The 16,849-nt window shown below is 42.2% G+C and overlaps 1 protein-coding gene across 3 annotated transcripts in view; it reads left to right on the top strand.

Moving 5' to 3' along the window:
• LOC122556766 (pantothenate kinase 3) overlaps positions 1 to 16,849 on the top strand; it is a 121,560-nt gene that overhangs the window by 47,918 nt on the left and 56,793 nt on the right. For all 3 annotated transcript variants that reach the window (XR_015759817.1, XM_043703895.2, XM_043703896.2), the window contains exon 2: positions 12,774 to 13,126. Coding sequence is in view for 2 of the 3 variants with exons in the window: in XM_043703895.2 (XP_043559830.1) it covers positions 12,774 to 13,126 (353 nt within the window). In the remaining variant the exon portion in view is untranslated. The remainder of the gene's footprint in view (positions 1 to 12,773; positions 13,127 to 16,849) is intronic.

The following is a 16,849-nucleotide window of genomic DNA, read 5'->3' on the forward strand; positions in this document are numbered from 1 at the left end:
CTTATTTTGGAAACTTCTGGCGTTGAAGTAAACACACTTCAAACCAGTTTGCTGTCTGCCAGCACATTCCTGTGACCCTGAAATCCTGTCCCTGTCCTCCCTACTCTCATCCTCCTGTGCACTGCAACTACACTTCCAGTTCCCATCCCCCTGCTGAGCTGGTTTAAACACACCCGAATAGCACCAGCAAATTTCCCACCCAGGATATTAGTACCCCTCTGGTTCAAGTGAAGACTGTCCTATTTGTTTAAGTCCCACCTTCCCCAGAATGAGCACCAATTATCCAAGAACCTGAAACTCTCCCTCCGGCACTATCCTTGCAGCCACGTGTTCAGCTGATATCTCTCCCTATTCCTTGCCTCGCTCTCACGTGGCACAGGTAACAAACCAGAGATAACAACTCTGTTTGTCCTAGTAGTCTGTGGTGACAGCATAGCCTGCACAGCAGTGTCCATTGTCATTTTTTTAAAGGCAGAACCATCAACAAAATAGTGTTTCCGAGCAGGCTTTCGTTCAGATTAACCCAAGGTTTTGAGACTAGTTGGGTAGCTGTTTGTAGCAATGAGGGATGCCATCTTCAGGAGTTGGTAGGAATATTGCCAAATTTAAGGTTGAGCAGCATTTGATGGTCAAGTTTGGATTAGAGAGTAATTCCACTTCGTACTTAATGGTGCAAGCTGAGGTCAGGTGTGGAGTGACACATTTAGTTATTAAGATCTCAACAGAGTGGGAACATACTGTTTAGAGTGATAGCTTGAGCCAGTTGGATGGGATAGGAGGTGGCAGCAAGAATAGGCAGGCAAACAGCTAAGCCCCTAGCAACTGGATCCAATCAAGGGCATTGACTATCTCCATGAATCTATGTAAGGACAGATTGGGCAAAACCAGACTTATGGTGGGCAAATACGTTAAAGGGCTTTGCATAGTCAGGAAATCCTAGCACTGGAGCTGAAACAAGGTACTGCTTGAGGGATTTGAAAAGCTTCTTTGGCTTCCTCATTCCAGATCAGGGTATCAGGCTGCAAGGGCATGGAAATGTCCAGGAGCGGGCAGACCAGCTCAGCATAATTAGCAATCCATTGTAAACAATATCTAGACATGCCTAAGAAATGTTTTGTCTCCCGTTTAGTAACAGGCAATTGGGCTGAGCAGATAGCCTTGAATCTATCCATTGATAGCTGTCTGGTAACCCGATATAGTTTATGTCCCAAATAGCAGACTCTTTCAGCTTAGCTTTCGAATCTTTATGGCCTTTCTTAGCTGGGGATAGTAGAGTCAGTTTTGCAAGCTTGCTTACTAGGGGATACCAAAAGCAAGTCAAGTTATCCACTTACTGTATCAAAGTAGAGCTTGCTTGAAAAGTTACATCTTCCAGACATTTCTTCAAGCTCTGGGAGAAAAAGTAGGTAATTTCAGTTCAACCCTGTGGGATGCTTGTCCAAGTGTATTGGGTTCCTCGGCAGGTGAAAATTAAAAGAACCTGAGAATCCGGGTGTATTGGGATAGAGGAAGGTCGAACACAAATTGATGACTGTTGTAAATATATGGCTTAGTTCACACGGCATTTAGAAGCCTTTGATGATGTATCTGTTTCGCGCGCAAGAGGAAGTCACGTGGTGCTCTGTTTCGCGGGCAGAAGGAGGTCACATGTGGTCGGACGTCCGGGAACATGAGGGGGCGGAGAGTGGAGTCAGATCAACAGCCAATCAGAAGACAATCCCACCTCAGTGATTGCAGGACGTTCTGTACTGTATAAAAGACTGGGTCAGGGACAGGAATACGTGAACTGACACACTTTGCTGTTTGTCAAGGACGGGAAGTCCTAGACCCAGAGCTCTGTATACTTTATCCACTTACTGCTAAAATAAACTAAGAGTTTGAGACCGAATATCTTCTCCTATTGCTTTATTGAAAGAACACGCAGGTCTCGGCTCACACATAGAGGAAAGTAAGCTGGTAGATTGAGCCAAAGTCCAACACTGTGTAATAGAGGGAACCTGCTGGAATATTCGTGAGAATGGTAGTTGGATTTCGGACCACTGGATAGGTGGAAAAGACCAATTCATTCATTGCCCAGAGGTCCTGATCAAAATGCCATTTGTCACTATCTGGCTTCTGAACTGGTGTATTGCAGGTAGTTCTGGTAGAAACTTGATAAATTCCTTGTTCTGCAGCCTGAGAAAGAAGATATTAGGGATTTTGTTTAGATTAGATTACTTACAGTGTGGAAACAGGCCCTTCGGCCCAACAAGTCCACACCAACCCTCCGAAGAGCAACCCACCCAAATCCATTCCCCTACATTTATCGCTTCACCTAATTTAGCATGGCCAATTCACCTAACCCGCACATTTTTGGAATGTGGGAGGAAACTAGAGCACCCAGAGGAAGCCCACGCAGACACGGGGAGAATGTGCAAACTTCACACAGACAGTTGCCTAAGGCAGGAATTGAACCCGGATCTCTGGCACTGTGAGGCACCAGTGCTAACCACTGTACCACCATGCTGCCCATTTTGTGACAGTGGCACCGCTGGGTTGAGAGTGACTTTGTAAGGCTGGGAGGTCATCATTTTCCCGACTTCATTGGTGTGGCTAGACCAAATGTGAGGTGGGACTTGGATTAGGAGTTCCTCTGCTTCCTGATGGAGGAAGAGGACTGATGCAGCCACTGTTCTGCCACATAGCAAACAGGCGTCCCTTTATCCATTATCCACTTCATTTCCACCCCCAGTTCCTTCATATGCTTTATCATGGGTCCCAGGTCATGGGGCTCATGTCTCTGCAAGACTGCTAGTGTACAGTGTGGCTTGCTATCCTGCAGCTGAAAGAAAAACTTGTGTTCCCCATATATTCGCCTTCCTTGTGATAGAAGGTGCTGCAATGGAGTTTAAAGTGCCAATTGTAAGGAGTCAAGGTAAGAGGAATAGCTGAACCATGCATAGAAGACCGGGGCTGGCTTTGACTGAAGTAGAAACGTGCCATATTTCTCCTCCCGGATGTGGACCTTAATCCATTTTCTGAGCATATAATGGCGGTGTTCATTTTGCACAAATCTCTCCTGCATAGGCTCAAAGGGGACTTGTCACATAGGAGGAATGGATGGCAATTATCAAATCCGTGAGTAGTAAATGCAGAGGCTCGGAAAATGATATAGTCTGCAGGATGCCTGTACGCCTTGAGACTGTAACATGGGAGGTACAGTGAGGGATCTCTTTAGCTTGTTTCTTAGTCAGGAGTGTGTAATTTGCTTCAGTGTTCACTGAAAACAAATGTGTTTGTTGTCTAAGTGAAGAATTATTATGGGCTCTTGTATCGCACTGGTTCTCGTAATGGTCAGCTGGGCAAGGGAGGCAACTGGGTGCGACTGTGCTGGCCAGAGTTTTGGTATCCCCCTGGATTTTGGACTGTGAAATTGTTCTGAGATCTGGTGTGAGCCTGGGCTTGCTGGGTGTTAACATGATTACAACCATAACTGCTGAGGATGCCCATTTAGCTGGGGCTGCTAGCACGTAAGGCAAGTATTAGGATAATGTCCTGTCAGTCTCCTGTGATATTAACGTATCCTCCCTGGCTTCCTCTACCTCTATTCCGCCTGCCATAACCTCTCCTTCCACCTCATTCATGGCCCTTAACTTGCTGCCAGGACTGCTGCTGACTCTGAGAGTAATGGGCAGGTTGCTGAAACGTTATAACTGGTTTTAACGCTTGTTCGATTAGTATAGATGGCTTTCCTTTATTTTCCCTGTGTCTATCTTGCAGATCCTTTAGAATAGAGCCACGATCAGGAAGGTTAAGTGCCAGCCAAGACTGACTGACTAATTTCAGTGGGTCTCTTAATTCTGATCTAAGCCTGTTTGCCTAGGCAGTCAACATTGCTGCCTGGTATTCGTCCTTATTCATTTGGAGTATTGATCCATAATTTTCTCCATTTTCTCAACATCCTCATCTTTCTTTTATATAGTTTTCATTATCTTTGCCTGATTAGCTTTCTTGGAAAGGGCTTCATGCAAAACCCGATTCCCAGAAATCATTATTTTGGGTACGGATTATGGGTCTAGGGTTAGGACTGCCACTGTGTTCTTTAAATCCTTTAAATTTATCTTCTAATGCTTTCCAATTTGCCTTTGAGCCAATCTTAAGGAGGGTTTCCATATCCGTTTATGCTAGGTTAATAGCAAAGGACTATGGTATGTAATTCATTAAATGGCAGCTTCAGGAGATTGGCAATAATAGTTCAGGGAGATTGTCAATAATGTACCAACACTGGCTGTCCTCCCTGAGGATTAGGGAAATATCACCTTGGAAACCTACCAGACTCCGTGTTGGTGAGTGTCATTGTTGCATCCATATGTATTGCACTGGGTCTGCTGCTGCCCTGACCCTGATCCTGAGACTGTTTATATTCCCTGCAACTGGATCTTATAACCAGTTTTTATATCATCTTGTTGATGTTTTCTAAGATCTGTCTTTAACCTAGTATTTTCAGCAGCATGGCTCGTGCGGGCATCGTGTTGTTGCCCACCCCCTGGGTCTTGTTCAGGGCCTGATAAGGCAGTGGCGGGGAATAATAATATTCTAACTCTTGGTCTAAAGCTTCCCCATCATTCTGAGTGAGGGGATAGGCACTTGGCTTACATCCTTTGGAAGGTCTAACCATAGTTTTTTTTTCTACTTTCAGCTTCTTTTTCTTCCCAAAATGACTTGCTTCAGTACCTTACTCTCTTCTCCTTGTGGCTTCCCTTTACCAATCTCCAAAAGTTGGCCAATATACCTTCTTCTTACCTCTTTTACTTTAGTCTTTATGTAGGAGGCACTCCTCTAGACAGGATATTCTTTCTAAGTTAAAGGAGCCACCAGATGGAAATGGCTTGTGGCTATCTTTAGTCCACTTTACCCAATCTGAATAGTCGATAGCCCACAATTCTGTAACATAAAATGGGTTGGGGTACCTTTTGATGGAGTTTTATTAGTTTAGCACCCATCCCACTTTTTAATTACGTCATTAATTTGTTTGAGTAATTTAAAATTTCCTCAGTCTCTCAGTTCCCTTGTTCACTCCAGTGGTCTGTCCGGCCATTTCTCCTGGCCATCACATGGACCCACCTGGGCTCTTAAGTCAGGCTCAGTCTGGGTGTCTGAGAAGTGTGTTGGACACGACCAACTCATTTTGAGTAACCTAGTTCTAAGGTCTTGATTCAATCAATTTAACTATGTGCAGTTCCCAACTTCTCCTGTTGGGTTCCCCCAATTTAGTTGTCCAAAAACTCACAAAAACATCAAACATGCAATTAGATGATAATAACATAAATCCTATGTTTTAGTAAATCCAACCAATTCTCAGACTGTGTTGCTTGCGCCCTACAGTCTGAGTTCTTAACATTCCTCCAAAACAAATTTTAAATTAACAAACAACAAATAAACCAGACAAAACAATTAACAGTGGCTCAATATTGGTCTCGCCGCTGACCCAGCTTAACAAGAGTACTCAGAGTGGCTCAGTATGTGAATTCGCTGCTGACCCGGCTAAACATGTGCACATCATATTAGCGACCAATCTGTGAAACGAGATGAATTTAAACCAACTCTTTTATTATTTCTAACCATACCTGGTTTGTGTCCGGAGCGAAGTCCCACCAGACCGGAACTGTGGGGTCAGTCGAGGGTGGATAGTAAATTAAGCACAGAAATGATCACAGTGCAGATGCAGACAGATGGCAACGCCACACTATCCAAGGATGGAACCTACTTAGTATTCTAGGGTTGCCACTGGCTGGCTCAGGGTTCCATCTTGGAGGGTGGTGGTGCTCCCTTCTGTTGTTTCTCCATAAAAAGCAAGCGACCTCAGTGGGACCTCTAAATAAACTGTTGAAGTCTTTCATTGTCTGAAACAAGACTCCAACGAATGATTCCTTTGTCCAAGCCAATCTTTTTTTTTGCATGCAAGGAGAGAGTACTTATTCACATTATAGGTAACAACTCCAACAAGCAATTCAAAATGCAGCCTTTTTATAATATAAACATGGGAAAATCTCTGCATGATTATTCAGCAAAGCCGTAAGTACAAAATTGCGATAACAGGCCTGACTGGTAGGAAGTGAATATTGGTGCAGTTCATTGAGACTGCCTGTTCTTTCCCAGGCAATCAGCTTTCCCATGGATCCAGGCCAAAAGATGTCTGCTTGTTTCAGCTACAGTTTTTTTTTTGCTTATTAGCTATTAACAATACTAAATTTAAATGTCAAGCTATTGTATCCTTCATGCTGGCTTCCAATATATTTTATTCTTTCACATTGACCTGAACTCACCTGTCCATCTTCCTACTCACCTATCCATTCCACCTTTCCCACTGACCAATCACAATAACTCCTTATCCGTATCCCCCTATCACCAATCTACCTTCCTTTTCTCCAGCCCCAACCTGTCCCTCTATTTAGTTCTGGGTTCCACACCCCCTCCCCAGTACTAATGAAGGACTTCAGCCTGAAACGTTGACTTTCCTACTCCTCAGCTGCTGTCTGATCTGCTGTTTTCCTAGCTCCACATCTATTGACTCTGACTTCCATCAACTGCAGTCTTTACTGTCTCCAAGCTATCTTCCTCTCCATGTATTCCATGCAACCAGGTTTTCTTTTCTAGTTTTCATCTTACCAAGTTAGTTAATGGCCTCCCCAACAGCACCAGCAAAATGTCCAGCAAGGTACTTGGTCCTTTCCTACCTATTCATATGCCCCCTTGTACAAGTGCAATCTTCTTCAGAGTCAATATTGGGGTGCTGCTGAAGTTTGAAGGCCTCCCTTCTGCACTGCAACTCCAGACATGGAATAATCTGTCTTTCAGCCTTGTATTTTTGTGTTCAGCAGCAATCAGCATCAAGAGTGTTACAGAGGTTACTGCAAATGCTGGAAACCTGAAATAAGAACCAGCTCAGTGGCATCAGTGAAAGTAATGTTTCGTGTCAATGATCTTTCATCAGAACTAAAGGCAGGAATAGGAAGGAAGGATTCAATCACAATGATGGGATTATACTATAGACTTCTCAGCTGCCAACAAGAGATGCAACAAATTTTCTGATTTTTCGCTTTCCCTTTATTGACTGGGACTTCCTTAATGTGGAGGTTTGTATGAACATAGAACATAACAGCACCAAACTGGCCCTTCAGCCTTCAATGTTGTGCCAACCTGTGAATCCAATCTGAAGCCCATCTAACCTACATCTCATCCATTTGTTTATCCAATGACCTGAAAGTTGGCAAGTTGCAGGCAGGGCATTACTACTCTGAATAAAGAAAGTACCTCTGACATCTGTCCTATACCCCTCAATTTAAAGCTATGTCCCCTCGTGCTAGCCGTCAACATCCAAGGAAAAAGGCTCTCACTGTCCACCCTATCTAATCCTCTGATCATCTTGTACTTCTCCATTAAGTCGCCTCTTAACCTTCTCAAGTCCCTCAGCCTTTCCTCATAAGACCTTCCCTCCATACCAGGCAACATCCTAGTAAATCTCCTCTGCACCCTATCCAATGCTTCCACATACTTCCTATCATGTAGCTGCCAGAACTGTACACAATGCTCCAAATGCAGCCAGACCAGAGTTTTGTACAGTTGCAACATGATGTCATGGCTCCAAAACTCAATCCCGCTACCAATAAAAGCTCACACATCGTACGCCTTCTTAACAATCCTATCAACCTGTGGCAACTTTCAGGGATCTACGCTCGTTGACACCGAGATCTCTCTGCTCATCCGGAGTATCAAGACTCTTACCATTAGCCCAGTACTCTGTATTCCTGTTACTCCTTTCCAAATGAATCACCACACTTTTCAGCATTAAACTCTCAGCCCAGCTCTGCAGCTTATCTATGTCCATCTGTAACCTGCAACATCCTTCCGCACTGTCTACCACTCCACTGATCTTAGTGTTATCCATATATTTACTAACCCATCCTTCTGCGCCTTCATCCAGGTCATTTATAAAAATGACAAACAGCAATGGTCCCAAAACAGATCCTTGTGGTACACCACTAGTAACTGAATTCCAGGATGAACATATGCTCCCAACCACCACCCACTGTCTTCTTAGAGATAGCCAATGTTTGATCCAAGTTGCTAAATCGCCCTCAATCCGATGCACCTGTATTTTCTGCAATAGTTCTGGATGGGAAGCAATTTATTCGGTGTGTCTAGGAGGGTTTTTTGAAACAGTATGTAGATAGTCCAACGAGAGAGGGGGCCATACTGCACCTGATATTGGGAGATGAGCACAGTCAAGTGGTCAGAGTTTCAGTAGGGAAGTATTTTCGGAATTGCAACCATAATTCTGTACGTTATCAAATACAAAAGTGAATCTCAGATTAAGATGTTAAATTGGGGGAAAGCTAACTATAGTGGAAGTAGGAGAAAGTGAGGACTGCAGGTGCTGGAAATCAGAGTCAAGAGTGTGGTGCTGGATAAGCACAGCAGATCAAGCAGCATTCGAGGAGCGAGAGATGTCAATTTTCCTGCTCCTCAGATGCTGCCTTTTCCGCCAACACACTCTCGACTATAACTGAATTAGGCAAAACTTGGAGAATGTGGATTGGGAATGGCTGTTTGAGGGTAAATCCACATCTGACATGCGGAAATCTTGTAAAGACCAGTTGATGAGAGTGAAGGGCATACATGTTCCAGTGAAAATGAAGGACAGGAATGGCAGGATTCGGAAAGTTTGGATGACGGGGAATTACCGGCTTAGTCAAAAAAAAAAGGAAGCAAAAGGGGTTCGTGGTTAGTACTGCTGCTTTGCAGCGCCAGAGACCCAGGTTCGATTTCAGGCTCGGGCAATTGTCTGAGTGGAGTTTACACATTCTCCCTTATGTCTGCATGGGTTCCCCCCAGCTGCTCCCACAGTCTGAATATGTGCAGGTTTGGTGAATTGGTCATGCTAAATAGCCCATAGTCTTCAGGGACGGGCAGGCTCAGTGGATTAACCATAGGAAATGCACGGTTTGCGGATAGGGTAGAGGAGTGAGTCTGGGTGGGATACTCTTTGGAGAGTCGGTGCTGACTCTGGGCTGAATGACCTGCTTTCGCACTGTAAGGATTCTATGATTCTGGACAACTAAAAACAAAGTCCTTGAAGAATATAAATAATATAGGAAGGAGCTCAAACAGGAAGGTAGGAGGGCTGAAAGGGGTTATGGCATGTCCTTGCACAGCAGAGCTAAGGGAAATCCCAAGACATTTTGTACATCTATTTGGAAGAAGAGGATAGCTATGAAAGAGTAGGTTCACTCAAAGCTAAAGGAGGGAGGTTATATTTGAAGCCAGAACAAATGGGTAAGATCTTTAATGAGCACATCAGTATTCACTGAAGATAGGATGTGAGGCATATTGAGCTTAGGGAAAGGTGTGTGACTACTCTCAAGCAGATCAACGTAATGAAGGCGGAAGTGTTGGGTGCCTTGAAATGCATTAAGGTAGACAAATCCCCTGGGCCAGATGCAATCTTTTCCAGGATACTGTGGAAAGCAAGAAAGGAAATTACTCAAGTGTTAACAGATATCTTTGTGTCCTCTTTGGCCTCAAGTGAGGTTTCAGAAGACTGGAGAATGACCAGAGATAAGCCAGGTAATTACAGGTCAAGGAGTTTGACATCAATGGTGTGGAAGCTGTTGGAGAAGATAATGAGAGATTATTTATTCGCATTTGGAAGCAAATAGACTTGTTAGTAATAGGCAGCATAGGTTTGTTTGCAGAATTTGATTGAGTTTTTCAAGAAGATGACAATGATTAATGAGGGAAGATCAGTGAATATTGTCAACATGGAATTTTGTAAGGTATTTGATAAGGTACCTTATAGCAGGCAAGTACGGAAAGTAGAGTTTCATGGGATCTAGGATGAGCTGGCCAGATGGATACAAAACTGAAGACAGAGCATAGTAGTAGAAAGGTACTTTTTGGAAAGAATCAGTAACTAGTGGTGTTCTGCAGGGTTCAGTGCTGGGACCTTTTATATGTAGGCATAGCATCATAGAATCCCTGCAGTGTGGAAACAGGCCATTAGGCCCAACAAGTCCACAATGACCCCCAAAGAGTAACCCACCCAGACCTATTCCCGAACACTATGGGGAATCCAGCGTGGCCAATTCACCTAACATGCCATCTTTGGATTATGGGAGGATACCAGAGCATGCGAAGGAAACCCAGGCAGACACGGGGGGGGGCATGTGCAAACTCCACACAGACAGTTAGCAAAGGCTAGAATCGAACCTGGATCCCTGGTGCTGTGAGGCAGTAGATCTGGGGCAAATGTAGGTAGTCTGATTAGTAAGTTCGCAGATAATATGAAAATTAGCAGAGTTGCAGATAATATGGAGGATTTGCAAAGGGTATAGTGGGATATAGATTGCAGATTTGGATAGAGAAATGGCAGATGAAGTTTAATCTGGACAAATGATGCTGTCTGACTGGCTGTGCTTTTCCAACACCACACTCTTCGACTATGATCTCCAGTTTCTGCAGTGCTCACTACCTCCACATTTTAAGGGAACCCACCATATGACAAATGTTCACCACTACTATTTCATGTCAATCAGCCATTTCCTATTCATGCTGCCAAAATCCCTATTATTCCATGGGCTACAACTTTCCTGACAAGCCTATTATGTGGCTATTTCTCAAGCTCCTTTTGGAAAGCAACACACACACACCACAATAGTTGTATTACTCTCTTCAACCCCCCCCCCCGTTATGAACAAAAAAATTATTCATGTCAGTCAAACAAAATCTGATTTTTTTTTAATAATCTGTTCACATTCTCTATTCTCTACTGACTGTTTACATTTTGTTTAATTTTCACCATTTGTCAAATCTTTCTCAACAAGGTGTTTTTAAACTTAGTGCCTTGGCGTTACTGAATTTATCCATATGCTTTCCTTAATTGTTTGCAACCTGCTGAAGAAAGTTCTGATCTCCTCAGTCCTCAATTTTCTATTCCCTGTCCTGAAACTGTGACTGTTTGTTCTGATCCACCCAGCCAGGGAAAAGAAGATATCATCTGAACTGTGAAGTCAGCTAAGAATCAATCATATTTTAACAAGTTTGTCTAAACTTCGTTCAGTATGGGCGTTCATTCCATTCCATCTCTCCTGAGCACAACACTCTAATTCCAGGGATAAATCTAATGAGGCTCTGTTGTACCCCTTTTACAACCAGTAAATTCTTTCTTTGGAAGAGAGACCAAACTGTGTAAGGTATCGGAGATGAGGTTTCACCAAAACCTGGTAAGTTTTGATTAGATTTCTTTATATGAATAAACTAGAGAATAAGATGCATTACTTTAATACCTCCTTTATGGTCTTGACGCACCGTATTTGCCCTTAAAATGCTGTGCTTGATAGAGCTTGAACAGGATTCATATTTTATCCCTTCAAAGTTGCAGTTAAGAGTAAGGTCTGCCTCAGTATTTAGCTGCAGCATGTTCCATTTTTGTAATACAAGTCAGTGTGCAGTATTTGAACATAAAATTCTTTCACTATACTACGCATTATAAACTAATTTGGTGAAACATATCAGTTCCTTGGTTTTATGTACCTTAATTTTTATTGGGTGAACCTCTGCATGTAAAGGCCTGAATTTTTGCAGTGTCAGAGAACCTCATTGTCATTGATGATGTAACTGGAATTGGATGTCCCCACCTTGAACATGGCTCCTGTCATGGAAAATGTTGCATTTCATGAATTCACATTTTGTGAGGACAGTTGTCCATATAAATTGAGAGCTGCCTCTACTGCTACTGTTATAAGGTACCCCTTCGGAAGAAGTAAAGGGTCTTTTAAAGATTGTTAAAATTAAACATGGTTGTTCTTCATAAGCTAGTTTATGGTATGTTGGCTTGGTTGTTATTTTGGCTTTAAATTTATGGTCATGTAGTTAAAGTCTGCCCATGCTGGATACCAGGTGAGTTGGCAAAGAATGATAGTTGGTTGCATAAGGGTTATGAAGGGCCATCAAGTTCAGGGTAGAGGGTATGAGTGGCCATAGAGGTGTGATACATCAGGTGTGATGGAGCACGAAGAGTGAGTATGGGGGAAGAAACCTGGAGGGAACCCTGCCACCTGGAACAACAATTCCAACTTTCAAACCTCTTTTTCTTCGTTGGGATTTGCAGATACTGAAAAATGCCGACTCTGCAGTCCTAACATGTGAGTAAAAATGTAGTCCTAAATGTTCCTTTCAAAAGTATCTACTTTCCATTTAACACTTCAAAGCCACTTTAACAAATCTAATGTATATTTCAACACATCTGCTTGAGAATTCTAAACCAATTTTTGGTGCTATATTCTTTTTCAACTGAAAATTGCTATTGCCCAAAAAAAATAAAAATTTCCTGTGTTTAAGTGATACTTTTTTCCCTGCTACCAGTTCTACTTTTCTTAATGTTGGTCACAGTAGAAGTCGGTACGATGAGTGAATTTTAAATGATGGAAGTTTTAACATAAAGAATATGAAACTTTCAGTTCCTCATCATATGCTTGTTGGTGAGCTCTTACAGAGATGCCAGGTTTTAAAAGCAACTAAAATATTTCTAATGATATAGATCAAATTTGAATAACCATGATGAGGTTTGTCTAACACCTTCAGTCAAACCTCTTTCAATGAACTGATTTACTGTGTTTAACACAGGTCTCTTTATCTTTAATAATTTCTCTTTGGACTTCCACATGTGAATTTTATTTTCTGGAATCTTTTGATTTTTAAGTCTATAAAGTTACATATTTTTGCTTTCTTTGCAGCATTCCCTTGGTTTGGAATGGATGTTGGTGGAACTCTAGTGAAACTAGTTTATTTTGAGCCAATTGATATTACAGCTGAAGAGGAGGAGGAAGAGGTCGAAAGCCTAAAAAGTATTCGTAAGTACTTAGTGTCAAATGTTGCCTATGGATCTACAGGCATCCGAGATGTGCATCTTGAACTCAAAGACCTGACGCTTTGTGGTCGCAAAGGAAACCTGCACTTTATTCGATTTCCTACGCATGATCTACCTACCTTCATTCAAATGGGGAGAGATAAGAATTTTTCAACACTACATACAGTGCTCTGTGCCACTGGAGGGGGTGCTTATAAATTTGAAGAAGAATTTCGAACGGTGAGAATCTGCCAATGATAAAGGTGCACAATGTTGTTGCAGATGAGTATGGTTTCACTAAGAGTTATTTATCACAAGGATTAAGGATAGAAATAGTCATCTTGTTATAATTATCTATGACCCAGTTTTGAGTTGTCAGATGGGAGTGCATGCCAATCTAGCTGACACCATCAAAGGTACATTTTTGAGAGAAAAGATGTTTGGGGAGTGGGAATCACTGGTTTAAAGTATACTATACACAAAGAAGGTACGGGTAGCTCTAAGGTTTAAGCTCCAAAGCTATAGGACTGTATACACAGGTAAGTTCACCAATCACGTGGGCCTGTCCGGGAGTACCTCAAAAAGAGGTTAAATTAGACAATGGAAAATTGAATCTCCTCCTCGCTCTCTTTTGGCTTGTAGGATGTATGAAATGTGCCAGTCAGGATATCCCCCACCTTAGAGGAGAAAGTGAGGACTGCAGATGCTGGAGATCAGAGAGCTGAAAATGTGTTGCTGGAAAAGCGCAGCAGGTCAGGCAGCATGAGAATTGACGTTTCGGGCATAAGCCCTTCTTCACCCACCTTACCATTCTTGATACATATCATATTTGCTCTATTTGACCAGTATTTTAAGTTTTGGCCCCTGACCTCACAACAGCAGTTGCTGTTAACAATGGATCACCATGTCATTATGGTGGTATGCAAATAGTTGTAATCTTTATGTCGTCAGTTGTAGTGCAGTTTATAATGTGGGATCATACTGTGCACTATGTCCAATAATTCTGACGGTTAGAAGGATCATTGTTTGATTGGCAGTTTGAAGGGAGACTCTTTCATGTCACAGATGGAGACAGATTATGTTGTTCAGATTTCAAACATAAGGTAGTTTCATTTGGAAGTGATGGTTTGAAATGATGCACTTCAGATAATGTAATACTTTGCAGTAACCTAGTTGGGCATATTAGCATATTGATTGTGTTACTGGTCCAGTTGTCCAGAGATCTAGACCAATGAATGATAAATATAGAATTGTAGAAATGATACATCACAAAAGCATACATCATTCAACCCATCTTGTCCATGCCGACCTAAAGACGCGCACACGCCCTTTCTAATCCCATCTTCCTACACATGGCCCATAGCCCTACAGTGTACAGCACTTGAGGTGCAGATCCAGGTACTTCTGGTTTATGGACTTTGCCTCCACCATCAGCTCAGGCAGCGAATTCCAGATATCGTCACCCTCTGCATAAAAAGTTTTGTCTCATATCCCCTCCAATCCTCCTGCCATTTAGCTTAAATCTATGACCCTGGTTTTAAACTGTCTGCCAAGGGAAGCAGATTATTCTTATCTACTCTGTCTATAACTATTGCAACCTCAATCATGCCACCCTTCAGCCTTCTCTCTTCCAAGGAAAATATCAACAACCTCTCCAATTTCTCCCTGTAGCCACAATTTGTCCAGCCCTGGCAACATTTTAGTAAATCTGCTCTGCACTCTCTCCAGAGCAGTTTCGTCCTTCCTATAATGTAGTGACTGGAACTGCACACCATACTGTAGTTGTGGCTTCACTAATGTCTCATACAATTTCATCATTTTTTAAATAACTTTTGTATTCTATTATACTCTACCAATGACAGAAAGCATTCCGTATGGCTTCTTTACAACCTTATCTACCTGTACTGCTACCATTAGGGATCTGTGCACTGATAAAACAAGATTTCTCACTTCATCTACCCGTCTCAGTATATTTCTGTTTATTATGCATTCCCTTTTACTGTTTGACCTCCCTAAATGAATTATCTCACACTTTCCTGCCCACTTCAGCAATCCATCCACATGATGCTTACAGCTGTCATCTGCAGGACCCACTATACAGCCAATTTTTGTGCCATCTGCAAATTTCCCAATTGTGTCCCCCACATTCAAGTCCAAATTGTTAATGTATGAAACAAACAGAAGGGGTCCCAACACTGAGCCCTCCGGAACACCACTTGAAATAGCTTTCCATTCACAAGGACAGCCGTCGACCATTATCTTTGTTTCCTGTTACTAAGCCAGCTTTGGATCAAATTGATACATCGCCCCATATCTCATTGGCATTCACTTTTTTTGACGAGTCTGCCATGTGGGACCTTGTCAGATGTCTTACTAAAATCCACATAGACAATATCCACCTCACAACCCTCATTAATAATTCTTGTCACTTCCTCAAAGAATTCAAGTCTATAAGACATTAAGACTTGTAAGACTGAGCAAGGCTGTGCTGACTATCCCTGACCAGTCTATGCCTTTTTAACTGATCTCAGGTTTGATTCTAATAATGTGCCCACCTCAGTAGTAAGACTAACTGGCCTATAATGTTTTTGCATTTCCTTTGTATCCTGTTTAAACAACGAAACCACATTTACGTTCCTCCAGTCCTCCAGCACCTCACTTGTGTCCAGTGAGAATTGTAAAATAATTATCAAAGCATCTGCTATGTCCTCCCTGATCTCCTTCAATATACTAGAGAACAATCCATCCATCTAGCCCTGGTGATTTATCCATTTGCAAGGATTCCAATTCCTCTAACTTTGTCTCTCGTTATGCTTATTTCATCCAATATTTCATTCTGCGCCTCTTGGATTACGATATCTACATCATCCGTTTTGTGAATACAAAGGCAAAAAATTGATTGAAAATTCTTCCCGTGTGCTCTGCATCTTCACGCAAGTCCGCTTCTTGATCTCCAATAGGTCCCAATTTTTTTTTTTAACTATCCTTTTACTTTTTATATACTGGTAAAGCATCTTTCCTTTATCTTACTTGCTAATATTTTTCATGCCCTCTCCTTGATTTCCTTTTTTTTACTTGATCCCTGTATTTTCTATACTCCTCCAGACTATCTGCAGTGTTGAGGTTTTTTTTATTACTGTTCTTAAGCTTTATTTTTCTGTTTAATCTTCCTTGTAACTTTTTAGGCATTCAAGGAGGTCTACATTTGGCAGTACCATTCTTATTTTTGGAGGGGACGTTTATGCTTTGATCTCACTTTTTAGTGCCTGCCACTGATGTATCCTTTAGCAGTCCTGTCCAGTCCACCTCTGTCAGTTTTGTAAAATGTAGCTTCCCCAGTTAAGTGTTTTTGTTCCTGTTTATATTTGTCCTTTTCCATATCAATACTAAATGTAACAGATAGGGCGGCACGGTGGCTGAGTGGTTAGCACTGCTGCCCCTCAGCACCAGGGTTCACTTACAGTCTCGGGCGACTGTCTGTGTGGAGTTTGCATATTCTCCCCATGTCTGCGTGGATTTCCTCCGGGTGCGCCGGTTTCTTCCCACAGTCCAAAGATATGCAAGTCAGGTGAATTGGCTGAATTGCCCATAGTGTTAGGTGCATTAGTCAGAGGGGAAATGAGTCTTGGTGGGTTACTCTTCAGAGGGTCGGTGTGGACTGGTTGGGCCGAAGGGCCTGTTTCCACACTGTAGGGAATCTAATCCAATATGGATGTCCACTATCACTTCATCCATTTGCCTATCTTCATTTCTCAAAACTAAATCCAGAATTTTGTCTTCTCTGTTTGGGTTTATCACATTGTTTCTTTTAAAAAATTCCTGGACACGGTCCATGAATTTTTCACCCTCAATGCCCGTTATGTTGTTTAAAACCCAGATGAAATTAGGATAATTAATTAAAGTCTCTTGTGATTATTGCTCTCTTGCAAGCAGAATTTTTTCTACTTCTATGCATTTCTGACT

This window comes from Chiloscyllium plagiosum, unplaced genomic scaffold, assembly GCF_037043375.1.
Source record: "Chiloscyllium plagiosum isolate Xiang-an unplaced genomic scaffold, Cpla_swu_hap1 HiC_scaffold_16, whole genome shotgun sequence".
In the NCBI taxonomy this organism is placed as follows: domain Eukaryota; kingdom Metazoa; phylum Chordata; class Chondrichthyes; order Orectolobiformes; family Hemiscylliidae; genus Chiloscyllium; species Chiloscyllium plagiosum.